The 20,389-nt window shown below is 38.6% G+C and overlaps 1 protein-coding gene and 1 pseudogene across 5 annotated transcripts in view; both read right to left on the bottom strand.

Moving 5' to 3' along the window:
- Vps39 (VPS39 subunit of HOPS complex) overlaps positions 1-20,389 on the bottom strand; it is a 55,950-nt gene that overhangs the window by 24,791 nt on the left and 10,770 nt on the right. For 4 of the 5 annotated variants that reach the window (XM_021726064.3, XM_078048936.1, XM_078048937.1 and 1 more), the window contains exons 3-9: positions 18,904-18,936; positions 18,355-18,419; positions 17,595-17,637; positions 15,485-15,579; positions 14,966-15,064; positions 14,448-14,540; positions 10,606-10,789 (exon numbers count right to left, since the gene is read on the bottom strand). In XM_021726064.3, coding sequence (XP_021581739.2) covers positions 10,606-10,789; positions 14,448-14,540; positions 14,966-15,064; positions 15,485-15,579; positions 17,595-17,637; positions 18,355-18,419; positions 18,904-18,936 — 612 coding nt within the window. The remainder of the gene's footprint in view (positions 1-10,605; positions 10,790-14,447; positions 14,541-14,965; positions 15,065-15,484; positions 15,580-17,594; positions 17,638-18,354; positions 18,420-18,903; positions 18,937-20,389) is intronic. The other variant, XM_005316451.5, reaches the window with a different exon arrangement.
- On the bottom strand, positions 10,745-13,310 carry LOC101972713 (RNA transcription, translation and transport factor protein pseudogene; annotated as a pseudogene).

Genomic DNA, 20,389 nt, shown 5'->3' with positions numbered 1-20,389 from the left:
TCAGCAACTTGGTGAGGCCTTAGGCAACTTAGTGAGACACTGTCTCAAAATAAAAAATAAAAATATAAAAAAGGCTGGGGATGTGGTTCAGTTTTAAGTGGCCCTGGATTCAATCCCCAGTACCAAATAAAAATAAAGAAAAGGGAGGGGGAGCCTCTCTAGGTTGCCTGTTAGACAAGGCTGACCTTATGCTTGTGATTCTCCTGACTCACCTCAAGAATAGCTGTGAATATAGGCATGTGCCCAAAACACTTTCATTTTACTATCCATGACCCAAAATTTACCCTTGTTGATTCATGTAAATTCTTGGATTACACTCTTTTTCTCCATTCTTCCTAATTTTTTAAGAATACCAGTTACCACATCCGAACCTTAAAGTGCCAAATGAAGCAGAATAATCCCTCAAAAGTGCTAAAAAAGAATCAGTATGTAAAAAAGTATAAAATCTCCCTTTCTTTAACAGATTACATGGTAACAGAGATTGAACATAAATGGAGGGATTTAGTAAATAAGCAACACAGAACTCATCTTTTAAAATACAAAAATTCAAGACTCTAAGATGGCCGTGAATAGAGTACATCACACCCCGTGTACCGCGTCACTGTGCAGGTGAATAACGAGTTAGAGCAACAAAAAGCTATCTTGTTAGGAATTTACAGCAAAATAGGGGTCCACCGAAACCTAGAGGAAGGATTTCCAGCACCGAGGACTGGTTATTGAATCTCTAACGTGAGCCAACTGTGCGACTGGAGTTCCAGGCTGACTGATCTGACGCCTGTCGCGCGGCCCACCCCGTGGCTACAGATGGCGGGGCGCCCCCAAGAATCGACCAGCAAGCAGAGAGAAACACTGCTATGGATCCTGTGGAATCCTGCCGGCTGTGCCCTCACTGAGCTTCGGGCTGAGTTCAGGATTTGAGACAGGGAAGGAAGCGGTCCAGTTCTATCTCCCACAATGGAAAGTCCACCAAGGAAGCCAGCGGCCACCATCTTGGAGAGCTGACGTCATCACCACCACTCTCCGACAGATTGCAACAATAAAACAGGTGTGTGTTACTCAGCCCACCTCCCATACAGTGGGGAATTCACATAAAATCTCTCCCAGGCTTTCCGGGGGAGGGATTATCAGAACGAGTCTGCATAGAGACATGGGGAAAGGTAGAGACACCTGACCTTCAACTCCCCCTCCCATCAGCGGCGAAAACAAAACCTGTCTAGCCAGTGCTGGGGGAGGGGCAAGCGGAAAAAATCAAAACAATAGGGTGCTGTGGTTCCCAATAGCCACCCTCCACACCCAGCAAACTGCAGGCCCAGAGGACACTTTGAACTGCTGAGAGGCATCACACAGGGGAAGGCCGGGCTAGCAGGAGAAACCAGGGTTAGCAGGAGAAGCCAGGGGATGAGGTCAGGCCCTCGCGACTGGGCGGCTAGAGATCGCCCGCCCGCCTGCGACAGCATGCCCGCTGCCCGCGCGACTGGGCAGCTGGAGACCGCCCGCCGGCCAGCAACCACCAGCCCGCTGCCCGCGCAACTGGGCAGCTGGAGACTACCCGCCAGCTGGCGACCGCCCGCAGGACTGGGTGGCTGGAGATCGCCCGCCCACCGGCGACCACACGCCCGCTGCCCCCGCAACTGGGCGGCTAGAGACCGCCTGCCAGCGACTGCCCGTCCCCTACCCGCATGACTGGGCGGTTAGAGACCGCCCGCGGCCCCCATGACTGGGCGGCTGGAGACCGCCCGCACGCCGGCAACCGCGTGGCTAGACCCCGAGGTACGGCTCAGTGACTCTAGGAAGACGTCTATAGCCAGGCCTTCATGAAGTAGCTAACCGGGAGCTGAAACCAACCAGAGACAGACCAGTCCCACCCCTCCCTTCAGACACCCCAGCAAGGAGCCCGGGCCCGCCATAGCAGAGAGGTGACATCACCGGAGTTCGGCCGTCGGAACTCCTAACCAGCGGAATCCACTTTAGCAGGCATAGTCTACCACCACAAAGGAAAGACAACAGAGATATACAAAACCAAAACAAATTTATAGGAGAGAACAGAAACACAGCAATCAAACAGAGCTGGAAAGTAACATGAACAACATGAAAAAACAAGGGAAAAAAGGATTACAAACAATGCTGGACAACTTAAATCTACAGGAGGACCTAGAAGCATCAGAAACATGGATAGGGAAAGAACTCAAGGCATACCTAACTCAGATGGAACGGAATATTAGAGAAGACACCAGAGAGCAAGTCCAAGCAATGAAAGTATATTTTGAAAATGAATTAAACAAACAAATTCAAATGGCAAAGAACCAGCTTTACCAGGAGATAGAGATCTTAAAAAATCAAACAGTAATCCTAGAAATGCAGGAAACTATAAACCAAATAAAAAACTCAAACGAGAATATTACAAATAGACTAGATCAAATAGAAGTCAGAACATCAGATAATGAAGACAAAGTTTATCAACTTGAAAAGAATAGAGTCAACACAGAAAAGATGCTTAAATCCCACGAGCAATCAATTCAAGAGATATGGGATGTCATAAAAAAACCAAATTTGAGAGTCATCGGGATAGAAGAAGACATAGAGGTTCAAACTAAAGGAATGGACAACCTATTAAATGAAATAATTCTAGAAAACTTCCCAGAGATAAAAGATGGAATGGATTGCCAAATCCTGGAAGCCTACAGGACCCCAAACATTCAAAACCGTAATAGACCAACTCCAAGACATATAATTATGAAGATAGCCAACATACAGAACAAGGAGAGAATATTAAAAGCTATGATAGAAAGGAGGCAGATTATATTCAGGGGTGAACCAATTAGGTTAACGACTGATTTTTCATCACAGACTTTGAAAGCGAGAAGATCCTGGAACAATGTATTTCAAACGCTGAAAAATAATGGATTCCAACCAAGAATACTGTATCCAGCAAAATTAAGCTTCAGATTTGACAATGAAATTAAAATACTTCACAATAAACAAAAATTAAAAGAATTCGCAGCCAGAAAACCAGCATTGCAATGCATTTTGAGCAAAATACTACAAGAAGAGGAATAAAAAACAGCGCCCAAAACTAACAGCGGGAGGTATCTCAGTAAAGGGGGAGGAAAATAACCAAAGAGTAAAAATTAGCCAAACTAAAATAAATAAATAAATAAACAAGACTGGAAATACAAACCATTTTTCAATTGTAACCTTAAATGTTAATGGCCTAATATCAAGAGACATAGGCTAGTAATCTGGATCAAAAAAACAAATCCAGAAGACTCATATGATAGGAAAAGACATACATAGGCTGAAGGTGAAAGGTTGGGAAAAATCATACCACTCACATGGCACTTGAAAGCAAGCAAGAGTGGCCATACTCATATTGAATAAAATCAACTTCAAACCTAAGTTAATCAAAAGGGATAAAGAAGGACACTATATACTGTTAAAAGGAACCATCCACCAACAAGACATAACAATTATCAATCTGTATGCACCAAACAATGGTGCTACAATGTTCATAAAACAAATTCTCCTCAAGTTCAAGAGTCAAATAGACCACAACACAATAATTATGGGTGACTTCAACACACCGCTCTTGCCATTAGACAGATCCTCTAGACAAAAGCTGAATAAAGAAACTATAGAACTCAATAGCACAATCAATAACCTAGACTTAACCGACATATATAGAATATATCAACCATCATCAAGTGGATACACTTCTTCTCAGCAGCACATGGATCCTACTCAAAGATAGACCATATACTATGCCATAGGGCAACTCTTAGTAAATATAAAGGTGTGGATATAATACCATGCACCATATCCTATCATAATGGAATGAAACTGGAAATCAATGATAAAAGAAGGAAGGAAAAATCCTACATCACATGGAAAATGAACAATATGTTACTGAATGATCAATGGGTTACAGAAGACATAAAGGAGGAGATAAAAAAATTCTTAGATATAAATGACAATACAGACACAACATACCGGAATCTATGGGACACAATGAAAGCAGTTTTAAGAGGGAAATTCATTTCCTGGAGTTCTTTCCTCAAAAAAAGAAAAAACTAACAAATAAATGAACTCACACTACACCTCAAAACCCTAGAAAAGGAAGAGCATAACAACAGCAAATGTAGTAGAAGACAAGAAATAATTAAAATCAGAGCAGAAATCAACGAAATTGAAACAAAAAAAAAAACCATTGAAAAAATTGATAAAACTAAAAGTTGGTTCTTTGAAAAGATGAATAAGATCGCAGGCCCTTAGCCATGCTAATGAAGAGAAGAAGAGAAAGAACTCAAATTACTAACATACTGGATGAAAAAGGCAACATCACAACAGACACTACAGAAATAGAGAAGATAATTAGAAAGTATTTTGAAACCCTATATTCCAATAAAATAGAAGATAGTGAAGATATCAATAAATTTCTTAAGTCATACGATCTGCTCAGATTGAGTCAGGAAGACACACACAATTTAAATAGACCAATAACAAAGGAAGAAATAGAAGAAGCCATCAAAAGACTACCAACCAAAAAAAGCCCTGGACCGGATGGATATACAGTGGAGTTTTACAAAACCTTCAAAGAAGAATTAATACCAATACTTTTCAAGCTATTTCAAGAAATAGAAAAAGAAGGAGCTCTTCCAAATTCATTCTATGAGGCCAACATCACCCTGATCCCGAAATCAGACAAAGACATTTCAGAGAAAGAAAACTACAGACCAATATCTCTAATGAACTTGGATGCAAAAAATTCAATAAAATCCTGGCAAATCGAATACAAAAGCATATCAAAAAAATTGTACACCATGATCAAGTAGGATTCATCCCTGGGATGCAAAGCTGGTTCAATATACGGAAATCAATGGATGCTATTCACCACATCAATAGACTTAAAGATAAGAACCATATGATCATCTCGATAGATGCAGAAAAAGCATTCGACAAAGTACAGCATCCCTTTATGTTCAAAACACTAGAAAAACTAGGGATAACAGGAACTTACCTCAACATTGTAAAAGCTATCTATGCTAAACCTCAGGCTAGCATCATCCTAAATGGAGAAAAACTGAAGGCATTCCCTCTAAAATCTGGAACAAGACAGGGATGCCCTCTCTCACCACTTCTATTCAATTTAATTCTTGAAATACTAGCCAGAGTAATTAGACAAAAGAAATTAAAGGCATAAAAATAGGAAAAGAAGAACTTAAATTATCACTATTTGCGGATGACATGATAATATATTTAACAGACCCAAAAGGGTCTACAAAGAAACTGCTAGAGTTAATAAATGAATTCAGCAAAGTGGCAGGATATAAAATCAACACGCATAAATCAAAGGCATTCCTGTATATCAGCAACAAAACTTCTGAAATGGAAATGAGGAAAACCACTCCATTCACAACATCCTCAAAGAAAATAAGATACCTGGGAATCAACCTAACAAACGAGGTGAAAGATTTATACAATGAAAACTACAGAACCATAAAGAGGGAGATAGAAGAAGATCTTAGAAGATGGAAAAATGTACCCTGTTCATGGATAGGCAGAACTAACATCATCAAAATGGCGATATTACCCAAAGTTCTCTATAGGTTTAATGTGATGCCAATCAAAATCCCAATGGCATTTCTTGTAGATATATAAAGCAATCATGAAATTCATATGGAAAAACAAAAGACCCAGAATAGCAAAAGCAATTCTAAGTAGGAAGCATGAATCTGGAGGTATAGCGATACCAGAGTTCAAACTGTACTACAGAGCAATAGTAACAAAAACAGCATGGTGCTGGTACCAAAACAGGCAGGTGGACCAATGGTACAGAATAGAGGACACAGAGACTAATCCACAAAGTTACAACTATCTTATATTTGATAAAGGGGCTAAAAGCATGCAATGGAGGAAGGATAGCATCTTCAATAAATGGTGCTGGGAAAACTGGAAATCCATATGCAACAAAATGAAACTGAATCCCTTTCTCTCACCATGCACAAAAGTTAACTCAAAATGGATCAAGGAGCTAGATATCAAATCAGAGACACTGCATCTGATAGAAGAAAAAGTTGGCTCCGATCTACATATTGTAGGGTCGGGCTCCAAATTTCTTAATAGGACACCCATAGCCCAAGAGTTAATAACAAGAATAAACAAATGGGACTTACTTAAACTAAAAAGTTTTTTCTCAGCAAGAGAAACAATAAGAGAGGTAAATAGAGAGCCTACATCCTAGGAACAAATCTTTACCCCTCACACTTCAGATAGAACCCTAATATCCAGAATATACAAAGAACTCAAAAAATTAAACAATAAGATAACAAATAACCCAATCAACAAATGGGCCAAGGACCTGAACAGAAACTTCTCAAAGGAGGACATACAATCAATCAACAAGTACATGAAAAAATGCTCACCATCTCTAGCAGTCAGAGAAATGCAAATCAAGGTCACCCTAAGAAATCATCTTACTCCAGTAAGATTGGCAGCCATTATGAAGTCAAACAACAATAAAGTGCTGGCGAGGATGTGGGGAAAAGGGTACACTTGTACATTACTGGTGGGACTGCAAATTGGTGCAGCCAATTTGAAAAGCAGTATGGAGATTCCTGGGAAAGCTGGGAATGGATCCACCATTTGACCCAGCTATCGCCCTTCTGGGACTATTCCCTGAGGATCTTAAAAGAGCGTACTATAGGGATACTGCCACATCAATGATCATAGCAGCACATTTCACAATAGCAAGACTGTGGAACCAACCTAGATGCCCTTCAATAGATGAATGAATAAAAAAAATGTGGCATTTATACACAACGGAGTATTACGCAGCACTAAAAAATGACAAAATCATGGAATTTGCAGGGAAATGGATGGCATTAGAGCAGATTATGCTAAGCGAAGCTAGCCAATCCTTAAAAAACAAATGCCAAATGTCTTCCTTGATATAAAGAGAGCATCTAAGAACAGAACAGGAAGGAAAAGCATGAGGAAAAGATTAACATTAAACAGAGACGAGTGAGGGGAGAGAAAGGGAGAGAGAAGGGAAAGCAGATGGAAATGGTAGAAGACCCTCAATGTTACACAAAATTACATAGAAGAGGTTGTAAGGGGAAAGAGGGGGGGGAAACAAGGGAGAGAACTGAACAACAGCAGATGAGGTAGAGAGGGAAGATGGGAGGGGAGGGGAGGGGGGATAGTAGGGGATAGGAAAGGTAGCAGAATACAACAGTCACTAACATGTCATTATGGAAAAATGTGAATGTGTAACTGATGTGATTCTGCAATTTGTATTTGGGGTAAAAATGGGAGTTCATAACCCACTTGAGTCAAAAGTATGAAAGATGATATGTCATGAGCTTTGTAATGTTTTGAACAACAAATTAAAAAAAAAGAATAAATAAAAAAATTTAAAGAAAAAAAAGGAAAAAAAATACAAAAATTCTGAATAAGACTGAATAAAAATCTGCTTTAGTTTATAATGAACTATGAAATAAATTTGTTACTTGGATACTACATTAAATATAATCGCAATAGGGACTGAGGGTGTAAATCAGTGGTAGAACTCTTATTTAGCATGTGTGAGGCTGGGGTTTCAATCCCCAGTGCAGCCAACACCCTCCCACCACCTCCAGACTCCCCCCGCCCCCCCTCCAAAAAAACCAGGCATGTTTTACCACCAGTTCTTTTTATTTTTTTGAGACAGGGTCTCATTAAGTTGCTGAGAAACTCGTTAAATTGCTAAAGCTGGCCTCAAACTTCAAATACTCCTCTCTCAGCCTCCAAAGTCTCTGGGATTATAGGTGTGTGCCACCTTGTGTGGCTTGTCCCCTCTTAACACTCACATGTTGGAAACTGCTGTTGTGTTTTTTGCCATGCTTAAAAATAAAAAATTTTTAAATGTAACAAAAGAGTTAGTAAAAAAGCAAACCACTATTTGGCATAATTACACAGAAATTTAACCTCAACGAATATATTCCTAAGAATAGTTTCTTGGTATGGTTAACTTGCTATGAATTTATATTCTCTTTTTTAGGGGAAGTACTAGGGATTGAGCTCATGGGCACTTGACCACTAAGCCACATCCCCAGACCTATTTTGTACTGTATTTAGAGACGGGGTCTCACTGAGTTGCTTAGTGCCTCATTGTTGCTGCTTTGAACTCACAATCCTCCTGCCTAAGCCTCCATAGCTTCTGGGATTACAGGTGTGTGCCACCCCACCCAGCTGAATTTATGTTCTTAATTAGCCATTTTCTGATTAAAAAAACTTTTTCTATTATATTTGAATTTACACTCTGAACACTATCATAAGATCTCATGATTAGAAGGCAACTAAAAAATAAATAACTTGAAGTTTCAAGTCAAATTTACCGCAGTTTGAATGCTATTGCAATTATTATGCTGATTTTGTGGGGTGGGGGGGTCTTGGGATTGAATCTAGAGGTGCTTTTATCACTGAGTTACATCTACAGCGCTTTTTATTTTTTATTTTGAAACAGGGTCTCACTAAGTTGCTAAGGGCCTTGCTAAGTTGCTGAGGCTGGCCTTAATTTTGTAATCTCCTAGTTAGCCTCTCAAGTTGCTGGGATCAAAAGCATGTGCCACCATGCCAGGCAGTTCTAATATTTTTCATTTTATCAAAAATAATAATAAAATCAAAAGTATGTTGTTTTGTATTGAATTTTTTTTCTTTTTATGCTGGCCTCATTTTGAAAAGTTAGTACAATTTTCTTTAGTGCTAACAGTATAAATATGTAAAAATTTCTTTCTCCTTTCAAAATCTGGCCCGTTTGTATAAGGTTTAATTTAATTTTATTTTTTTTTAAAAAGGTAATCTGTAATAGAAACTCATTTGCTTATCATCTTATTCATTCAGTCTCCCCAACTCTTTGATAATAGAGACTTTCTGGATCTCATTATGACTTTAAAACTTGTCAGGGTGGCTAGCATATAGCAGACATACAATGAACAGATGGCTGATAAAGATAATGACTTATTTATTCAATAAGTATTTTCTAAAAGGATCTGATGTTTCAGGCACTGTACTACATAGTAAGGATTTAAAGAGGATCAAGACATAAGCCCAGACCTTATAGAGCTCCTATATGAGCAAAGGACATAGATCACTCACTGTATTCTGAGTGATACGGTACCATGACAGCAATATCTCAGAGGGTTGTGGAAGGCTGGAAAGAGTGACTAATCCTATCTTTGGTCCAAAGAAGGCTTCACAGAGGAAGTGCCTCAAAATGTGGCTCAGTAGGTTAAGGCACAGAAATGTTTTTGAGAAGCACCATGGAAGGTACTGGGAACAAGCAAGGGTTTTAAAACAGGAACTATCACGCCAGGGAATCAGAAATACCCTTCAAACAAATTATGTGTATCTTGAGCTCAACTGCCACTTTTTTTTCTCTCCAAAAAGGAAAATAAGGTTCTTTAGAACATCAGGAAGCAGCCTATGAAGCTCTTAGGACTCCCAAACTTATCAACATACATAATCTTGGGTCTTTTAAAACACTGTCCTTTGATTTCCCTTCCTTTTTATTTACCTTCCTCTAAATACCACCAGAAAGTGATGCTTTTATTAAGACATTCTACCACTGAGGATTCTGCTGGCCTCTTAGATTTTTTCATTGACCTGGAACAACTGGCCTATTTTATTCCTACATAATTCGGATCACCTATTTCAGCTAGGTCAGTATCTGTAATGACCTCCCACATATCAGCATGTCTTTGTATTTCCACATTACTCTTTCTGCCTAGAATGAAAGGAAATTTTTCTTAGCAAGATCCCAAACTCCCTAACTGGTCTGGTCCAAACTTACCTATACAGTGAAATGTCTTCCAGACTAAACAATGAATTTCCCTCTCTGCGAACTGCTGGATTTTAATGCACTTCAATTAACACCTTAAGTGGTGACTTGTTTTTTTGTCTTTATCCAAGATGTAGTGCTTGTCTCTCGAGCTATAGTCCTTAGAGACAGAAAGCATGTCTGTGCCCCACTCCACAGTAGTGACTATATAAAAATGTTCATGCTTCTAACCACAAAGAAATTATTGCAAAAGTGGCATCATGCTTCCAAGCAATGCTACTGCAGAGAATTGGGAACTTGAGGCAGACATAGCAACAGAAACATCTAATATGTAGGACAGAAGCTGACACCTAAATGCAATCTGTGCCTCTAACCTACAAAAATAATGGCAACCATCAAAAGTTCTTCATATGAAGTTATACATATTAAAGTAATAAATAAGGAATTTCCACAAACTTCCAAATGTAGTCTATTAGGAAGAAGACGCATGTACAAAAACATTAAGAAGGTGGAAGAAAATAAACCAAGAAGTAAAACTAGCAGTAGACAATCTCTTTCTAAAATGTACATTTCTGTTTACATTTCCTCCCACTGAGGAGCAAAACTCAGCTTCTTATAAAAACTAGGTTATCACATTTTTAAGGACTCTAAAAACACTGTCTACTTAAGAGAAGGGAACTGAGTGGAATGTGAAGCAGTCTACTAAAGCTATGTATGAGTGGGACTCCATGCTACAGGAATGACATGCAACACCAGCACAAATGGCAAACAATAGCTATTGCTGGTCTCACCCATGGCCACAGGTATGTCTGTCCAATTCAGGGCACATTTCTGTGTGCAGATTCCCTCCTCATTGAGGACCACAGTAAGATCATCCTGACCCACAGCCACTTTTCCATCTGCCAGAGGTGCGACTAAGGGCTCCAGCTGTTTTCCTGTTGGAAAGAGTTCTTTGATGGACCCTTTTCCATCCACCTAGAAAAAGACAAAGTGAATCAATCAAGATTCCCTAGCCAGAGGCATGAAAAAAGCCTGAAAAGAAAAGCCCATGATATTCCTTGTTTGACATTAAGTATCATAGTGTTCCTTATAACAACTTTTATCACAGTATAAAACCAGTTCTTTAATATACAGAAAGTAACTAAAGATGTCAGGTGCTCCAAGTTGCAGAGCCACTGCAGCTCTCACATACTGCTGGTGGGAATCAAAATGCTACAGTCATTTTGTTTGCCAGTTTCTTACAAGTTAAATATAAACTTACCATATGACCCATCAACCCCATTCCAAGACATTTGCCCAAGGGAAATGAAAAGTTATGTTTATGCAAAATCTGAATGCATATATTTATAGCAGTTTTATTCATATTTGCTAAAAACTGAGAATAACTATCCTTCAACTGTTGAATGGATAAACCATAATACATCTACACCAGAGAACGTTACTCAGTTATGAAAAAAATAAACCATGGTCACAAACAACATAAATGTATCCATTTCAAATATATTATGTTCAGTGAAAGAAGCCAGATTCAAAAGGCTACCTATTGTATGACTGTACTACATAAAATTCTGAAAAAGATAAATGTTAAAGAGACAACTGATTTGTGGTTACCAGAGATTTGGGAGTTAGGTGAGGGGCTAATTTCAAAGGGGCACTTTGAGGGAATTTTTAGGGTGATAAAACTGCTCTGAATTTTTTTTCCCCTTCACTTTCCCAAACTTTATTAAGGAAAAAAGCAATGGTGGTAAATCTCTAGAACATAGTCAATTTTCTGGGAGGATCCCTTGAAAATATGACATTTGATTTCCAAACACATGCCAGAAGCATACTGGTTCCCAATTGTACTAAGTAGATAAGAAGCTAAAATCTTGAAGTATTCATCTTCCAAGTTTCCCTGGTCGGTGGTCTGTCTTTGGATCAGCAATAATTCAAATAGCTGAATTATCTGAACAGCTACTATGGTTTCATTAATTTTTGTCTGTAGTTCTCTGAGTTCTTCTATATGCAGCAATTGCAGAATATGGGCAGCTTCATTAAAAACTGCATCTCCTGTGTCAAAGCCAAGAATATGTTTGTCTAAAGCAACAGGCAAGCCCTCTTTTTTTAAATTTGTTTTAGCACTCTTGAACCAAAATGTGAATTGCCTTAAACATTACCAAGTAATCACCATGGGCCAAATCTGAAGAAGGTGAGCCAAAGCCATCACACCAGCTTTATAGTTAGGATTATTTACATCCAAACTGATCAAGGGCTCTGCATTTTTAGTTGCACTGTCAGTATTTTTTGCATTATCAGGTACCAAGTCTTTGTATTTTTCAGCGTTATCTCCATACTCAAGTCTAACAGCTAAGCCAAGAAGCCAGTCAACTGCTTCTTGTCCATCCTGAATCTTGAAAGGACAGTTAACATCTCTGAGATACTTTTCAAAGAACTTGGGCCAGTCACTGCTGTGGATGTTTCTTAAATTACCTGTCTTCAATCTTGTAGTTCTGATTTTCTGGTCTTCAAGACAAACAATAAGATTTCTAAATTCTGTTTCATCTTTACAGTTGAAGCTAGAAAGATTGTGGTAGTTGAGAGTCGTCAGCTTGAGTAGAACATGGTCCCCATTTCTTGCTCTGATCCCCCAGGCCTTGCCGAGAGAGGAGAAGCAAGGGCCAGAATTGCTCTGAATTTTGACTATGACATTAGTTACATAACTCTGGGCATTTTTCAAAAACCACAATTGCATAACAAAAGGAATGAAGTTTGTTGTATGTCAATAAATAAATAACTTCTAAATAGCTTGGGGTCCAAAGCAAGATTTCCTACCTTCAGCAAACTGTATCCCTGCCAATTGCAGTGGCACATGCCCATAATCCCAATCAAGAGGATGAGGCAGAAGGATCGCAAGTTGAAGACTAGGGCAACTTGATAAGATCCTATCTCAAAATAAAAAATATAAAGGGGTTTGGGATAGGAACGGGGCTTTAGCTCAGTGGTAGAAATCTTGCTTGTACATGTGAGGCACTGGGTCAAGTGAGAGAGAAAGGGGGGGGGAGAGAGAGAGAGAGAGAGAGAGAGAGAGAGAGAAGAGGAGAGGAGAGGAGAGGAGAGGAGAGGAGAGGAGAGGAGAGGAGAGAGGAGAGAGAAAGAGAGAGAGAGAGATTGAGATTGACTGATTGTGTCCATCCACAACTAAAAAAATTACCAAAAAATAAAAAAAGAAAGAAAGAAAGAAAACCAGGCTGAGGATGTAGCTCAGTGGTGGAATGGCCCTGGATTGAATTCCATGTACCACCAAAAAAAGAAAGAAAACTTCATTTCTTGGGAACAAAATTGCCCAAATTATATTGTTATGTTGTGTGCATGTACAAGTACTTAAAAATGAATTCCACTACTATATATAATAATGATAATATGCCAATGAAAAATACATATGTAATAAAAAATGTAAGAAGAAAACTATCCCCAAGAAGGTAAAGGAGACAGGGTCTAGCTCAGTGGTAGAAAATTTGCCTACCATAGTGGAGGTGATGGAAGAATCCACAGAATTCAGAGGATTGAGATCCCTAATCCCACTTTTGGCTTAGTCCTCCACTCCTTGTAGACTTCTCTCAGTACCTATATGCTCAGTTGTTACTTAGTCAGCTGCACAACAGTGATTCCTTCAGGAGTTTGCAAACCCAATGCTGGTAAAATCAAAATATTCCAAAAATAAACATACAGAACAAATATATCAAAAAGATACACAGTGGGAAGTAGGGAGAAAGCCTCCTAGAATTGCCAAGGATTATTAAAGTTGTGTAAAGCTAAGGAATTTAGATTGCTTTATGATAGGAATGGTATATCAATCTTTTCTAGAGTATATATATTAGAAGAAAAAAAAAAAGCAATGTTGTATTTATTTACTACTTAAGAGAAAAAGCAGATTGAAACAATGTGTAAAACATGATATTTTTGTAAACAAGGCAGAAACCCATACACCAAATGGTTAACAGTGATTCTTTCTTTTCTTTGTGCAATACTAGGGATTGAATCCAGAGCGTTGTGCATTCCAGGCAAGTGCTCTATGCTGAGCTATACCTCTTACCTCCATGAATTATTTCTGAATGGCCAGGAGGATTCTGAATGATTTGCATTTACTTTATTCCCTTATCTCTGTTTTCTTATTTTCTATAATACACACATGTAGCTTTAGAAATAAACAACAACAAAAACCTGAAAACAAATATACTAAGAAATTTAAGGGGGCAGGAGACCAAAGTCTCAAAAATACTTTAGTTAACACTAAAACTGACATATAATTCTTGAGCACTGAAGCCTTAGGATAGCAGTCCATGATAATGCTGTTGGACCTACCCAAGCAGCTCTAACTCTCTGTCCTAATAATTAGATACATGCTGTGGATAATCATTATGTAGAGAACTAAGAGTCAACTCTGCTTGATCTAACCTACACAAACATCTTATTTGTGGAGAATGCTGAGTATAAACAACAAACAAATAGAGAAACAAACACAAACCCAAAAGCCCAACTTAAGGTGGTCTTCTGACCTATAGTTCAGAAGCATGCAATCATCTTTCCAAGGTAAACTCATAATCATCTTTCCCAAGACACACTGATGACATTTGTAAAATCATAAGATTTTTACCCTTATCAGATAGTAGTCTCTCTTGAAACCCACACAGATAGAATTTTCACACCATGCCATGGACTTGGGCACATCTGGTACACTGAAGTCCCCCTGAAGAGAGAGAGTAAAAGTTCAAAAACAAACAAAACCATGACCTTTCTGTTAGTATGCTTCATTTCTGTAAAATAACCCTCACCCTCATCTTAGCACAATTCTCTAAGCACAAGGCCAGGAAACTACTCTTAATAAAAATAGAAGTCACCCAGGAACAGGACAAAGCGCATCTTATCCAGTTGAAAAAAGGTGAAAGAAAACACATTCTGAAAAAAACCAATCTGCAGAAACGCTATAGAATTATATCACAAGTGGGCATGGATAAGCTTTCAGGTTCTTCATACTAGAGTATTGGGTTGAGAGGAACTACAAGCTGGGGATGCTAAACTTCATTAGAATCCACAGAAAGTCTCTCAAGCTATAGGCCAACTTTGGCAGCAGTTTCTACCCAACCCATAAAACAAGGCACCAATGGACTATACCTGCAATTCATGAAATTCCCTGTCTTTCCAGAAGTAAAGCTGTAGTTTCTTTTTCACTGCCACACACATCCGCAATACCTCCTCACCAGTATCTGTGTGCTATGAAGAGACATGGCAAATGAGGATGCATATATAGTGACTCTATAACTGACAACGAAAATATGCATTTTCTACCTTGAAATATCTATTGATCTGAAAATCCCTTGTAATATAAAGTCTTGCAACCAGAAAAGTTCTCTAAGATGTATTTAGAAACAACTGGCTAAGGAACACTTCGTCCTCAAGGCCTGCCAGCTAAGAACTCCAGCACAGATGTCTGGTATTCTAATTACACACACAGAGAATGCAAATATTTCAACCTGGCACCATATACTATAATCCAAAGTAAATAAATCAAAGTCTCTTTGACAGCTGTTGGATTGAGACTGTCAATATCATTCTTACCATGAAATGGTAGGAATGTCGGAAAGACTATACGGATTAAAGCACAAAGTCAAAGTACATCCTGCATACACTTACCTGAAGGTCACATGTGAATAGCGATGCTCCTTTTGCCTTTGAAACTGTAGTGATTTGTTGAAATGTCAATAGGTCATGGACATAAATGTTGTTTTCTGTTTAGGAAGAGGTAAAATGTCACTGTCAATGATCACCATTCTCTAGGACAAAAATGTAACTGTCTGACATGCAGAAGATGTTGCTAGGATGTACCTTCAGTTTTATTTGTTTTCCTTCTGGGCTATCACCAGTACAAAATATGTAAGTAGTCACCTGGTCTTTTGAACTTGGATATTTCATTCCTTAAAAATTTGGACTGATATGAGCAAAAGCTCTTTCACTCCATAGCACCCTTATAACCTGTCCTCAAGTCTGGAAATTTGTGATATAGTATTTGTACAAGAAATGTCTTTCAAAGCTATAATATAGGAGGCTCTAATGAGAAAAAAAGAAATCCTCAGTGGATTTTGTACAAACCCATGGAAAGGATTTCTAATGCAGCAAAGGTAGCAAAATAATTCAATAGTCTCTGTTAGGCTACCTAGTTCCACGATCCTTAGTGAATGTCTGAATCAATATAGTACCAAACCGAATATTTACTATGTTTTTCCTATACAAACATACTCATGATAAAATTTAATTTATAAATTAGGCACAGTAAAAAAATTTTTTTAAATAAAAGAACAATTATAATAATATACTGTTAACAAAAAATTATATAAATATGGTCTCTCTCAAAAATAAAAAACTTATTATACTGTACCCACGTATCCACTACTGTTCTTTCAAACCCACAGCTGACTACAGGTAACTTGTAGGAGACCAACCTTACATGTGACTGAGTCACACTCCCTGGCTGTGTGCTGAGGCGCTCAGTCACAGAAATGTGGCAGAGTTTTCCCCACCCTTCTTGGGTTCCTGGGTCGATGTCTCATGCATGGGTGTGTCTTGCTACAGCCCTATGGCTGAAGCTATGCACACCTGTTCCTTAGTAATATAACCCCTTGCCCTGTTTAGGATAGAATCTTCCATGAAGTGCCTTGTCTGTGGGTCCCCTTCTCTTACTGTGTCCTTGGGTGTGGCCTACCCAGGTGTCAGTCAACCTGCTGACAGTGGACATCATGAAGATGAAACCTGACCCCTTGCCTCATTTGAATAGCTTCTCCACAATAAAAGGGGTCAGTGCGTGCTCTCACTCTCTCTCTTTCTGCGGACCCTTAAGGTCAGAGGAACTATCACTCTGAACCCAAAGAAAAAGGTATTTGTATCTCTTGTGTGGTTATTTTGCGCAGCCCAGTCAGCCCAGTTCAACTGGAGTAAACCCTGAGCCTTTTAGTCATGAGAACAGAAACCCAGCAGTAACTAAACTACAGAAAGTGAAAATATATATAAGAGGGACAAATGTAATTTGATCCTGGCCTCATATATAGTTGTTGTCATGAAGATTTAATTGCCTTAAATGTTCATCAGTGGACCTAGGAACTTAAGATTACAATAATTCTGCTATTTGGGCCCTGGGCTAAAGAGGGTTAGGCAAATTTCTAGTCCTAAAAAGGGTCTAGCTGGCTACCTTCCATGAAACCACAGTTTTTCAAACAAGGCCCTAACAGTCTGGCCTCCATCTGTCTCTCAACCAATAGCTTGCCACTCTCCACCACATATCTCAAGTCTGGCCATAATGAACTACTTGCTATGTACTATCAAGTCATGGGGCCACCTCTTTGTTCCTGTGGAAATTCTAATCATCCAACTACATAGCATAATCCCTCCCATTACTATGATCCCACAACATTTTTTATAAATTTTCACTGTCACTTATATCATGATTTTTCTATTACTCAGCCTACACGATTAGAATATAAAGATGAAGGATAGAAACAATGTCTTACTGAACTTGGTATTCCCAATATCTAGTTCAAGCTTTGCAGAGTAGGGCTCAATAAAAACTTGATTGATAATTAAATAAATGAAGTGATGCTGCCTTTGTTACCCATAGGCCCTAGTACTATATGTGGCACAGAACATGGCAATTTATTGTTATATAACTATTATCAAAACAACCATGAAAGTGTTAGTTAGGTCATAGCTTTAGTTTTTTAACATATGAAATACAAATGCAAACTTTTCTTACCTAAAAGACTGACCAGAATCTTAAACTGGGAAACAACATGGATCTAGAAAATAGCAAATCATTAGACTCAATTGAACATTTCTGACAACATTTAACAAATGTTCATTAACAACAATATTAAAAAGGAACTAAAGAGCCTGTCTACATCCTATAAGGATCTGACTCATTTTTATGTGCAACCACAATTTCTGCTTATGAAAGGGACTCTCAAGCACATAATACACGGGCAAAGATCCCTGTAAAAATGGAGAGGAGAGAGAAGAGGATTCAGAGTTAATAAGTAACATTATCAAAGTTTTAACTTTGGTGAGTGCTATGCTTTGGATATGGTTTGATGGTGTCCCTCAAGGGTTCATGTATTAGAAGCCTGGTCCCCAGTGTGATGATATTAAGAGAAGAGGCCTGGTGGGAGGTCCTTAAGTCATTAGGGATGTGCCATTAGAAGTGCTTAAGGTAGTTCTCATGCAATTCTTGCATTAGTGATCAGTAGATGGTTCTTATAAAAGAATTAAGTTCCTTCCTGAATCACTCTCTGGCTTCTTCCTATTTGTCAATACAATCTCTCCTTCTCACATGTAGTCCTGCCAAGAGGCCTTCACCAGAGCTGTGCTGTCGCTGGCATCATGTCCTTGAACCTCCAGCATTGTGAACTACATGAATCTCTTCTTTACAAAACAGCCTGCTTCAGGTATTTCATTAAAGAAACATAGACTAATGCAGCAGGGCCTTATATAAGTTAGTGACCATCATCATTACCTACCTGCTGAATCTTTTTGGAGAAATTCTTATTGGATTTCTCTAGTGTCACTTCAAACCTGTTGCAACCTATGAAAAAGAAAAACATTTGTAGCTCCAAAACAGGGATACACACAAAAACAACTACAACAACAAAATGCCACTCATACTAATCTCCTATAAATCTTCAAAAATTCATAAGTCAGAGATTTAAAATAGCCAGCAGTATTAACTAAGCATAGTGAATTGCTTTAAACTCCAATTTTAGAACAAGGGGTTTTATGCACTTTTGGCATCAGCAGAAAGGATCATACAAAGTTTACTAAAGCTGCAAGGTACCTATGGGTCTGAAGATCTTACCCTACAAAATAAGTACCTTAGCAAAGTGTTTCACAAGGAACAGTTTTTAAAAAGTAATAGTCAAATATAAGAGCCCAAGCAATGAAACCCAGCCCAAAGCATTCTTACCTCTAGAACAACTAATTCCCAGTAGCTCCCTATGTCCTATATCATGAGGACAGAGCAAACACAAACACCATCTCCAGAGCCAGAGAAATTTAATATCTACACTTACTGCCACTTTCAGGCGATGCTATATCTGCTGGCACTGTTACAAAAAAGGGGAAGAAAGTTATATACTATAAAAACATATGAACTCAGCCTTGTTGGGGATGACAAAAATATTCAGCCTCAGAAGTCACCAAATAGAGAATAATTACCATAACAATAACAGCAGCTATCTTTCAGTAATAAACAGGTACCAGATTCTGGGTTAAAAGTTTTATATATATTTTCTGTAATTTGACAACCAACCCCAAGAAGTAGGTATTTCAAATTCATATTTCAAAAGTCTGATGGGTCAAGCAGTTAGGGAGCAGCCAGTCATGGACAGAACTTAGAAAAAATTCAGGGATCGCTCTGAGCCTGAGCTTGAAGCCACATCCTGTTTCCTGCCTTTTACATCATGGAAGGAATGCTCACACTGCTGATCTGAGCTCTTTCCCACAGCTTGCTGTGTCTTTAACCCTGGGAAGTTGGTGGAGACTCTTTGAAACAGCCACAGGGACTCATGTCAACAGAACAAGTCTTCTTCCCTTTGTGCACCTCAGCAGAAGAGATAAAGATGGGGTCCTAAACTTGAAGACAGTTTCTGGAACATGGTATTCTGCCATCACATTTCAAAAGAAACAAACAATTCAGTCACTTCTTACTTGATAAAAAAATTATATATTTGAAAAGGGCCTTATTATTATATTCAAAAATTCTCTTTATAAGCAGAATTCTCTAGGGCAGAGACTCCCAAATAACTTCTTCTTTTTTAAAATATTATTTTTTTTTAGCTTTAGGTGGACACAATATCTTTATTTTATTTTTATTTGGTGCTGAGGATCGAACCCAGTGCCTCACGCATGCCAGGTGAGCGCGCTACTACTTGAGCCATATCCCCAGCCCCAACTAACAAACTTCTTGGTCTCATGACCTCTTCATAATAATCTTTTTTTTTTTAGAGAGAGAGAGAGAATTTTTAATATTTATTTTTTAGTTTTCAGCGGACACAATATCTTTGTTTGTAGGTGGGGCTGAGGATCGAACCCAGCCGCACACATGCCAGGTGAGCACACTACCGCTTGAGCCACATCCCCAGCCTTCTTCGTATAATCTTAAAGAGCACCACAAAGAACTTTTATGTAGGTTATACCTTATGAATGCTCATTATGTTAGAAATTAAAATTGAGAAATATTTAAAATATGTACCTATTTACTCATTCTTATATTTAACTCAAAATGTAAAACAATTTTAATGACAGACAACTATTTTTTTCTAAAACAAAAAAGCATTGTTTTACATTTTTTTTAAAGATATTTACTTTTTAGTTATAGTTGGATACAATATCATTAATTAATTATTTTTTATGTGGTGCTGAGGATTGAACCCAGGGCCTCTCCTGCGCTAGGTGAGCGCTCTACCGCTGAGCCACAACATTTTTATAAACCTTTTTCCCCCTCGGCACTAGGGATCAAACCCAGGGCCTTGTGCATACTTTGCAAGTACTCTACCA

Source organism: Ictidomys tridecemlineatus, chromosome 5, assembly GCF_052094955.1.
Source record: "Ictidomys tridecemlineatus isolate mIctTri1 chromosome 5, mIctTri1.hap1, whole genome shotgun sequence".
NCBI lineage: Eukaryota > Metazoa > Chordata > Mammalia > Rodentia > Sciuridae > Ictidomys > Ictidomys tridecemlineatus.
The sequence above is the reverse complement of the archived record's forward strand: the minus strand, read 5'-3'. Positions and strand labels throughout refer to the sequence as shown.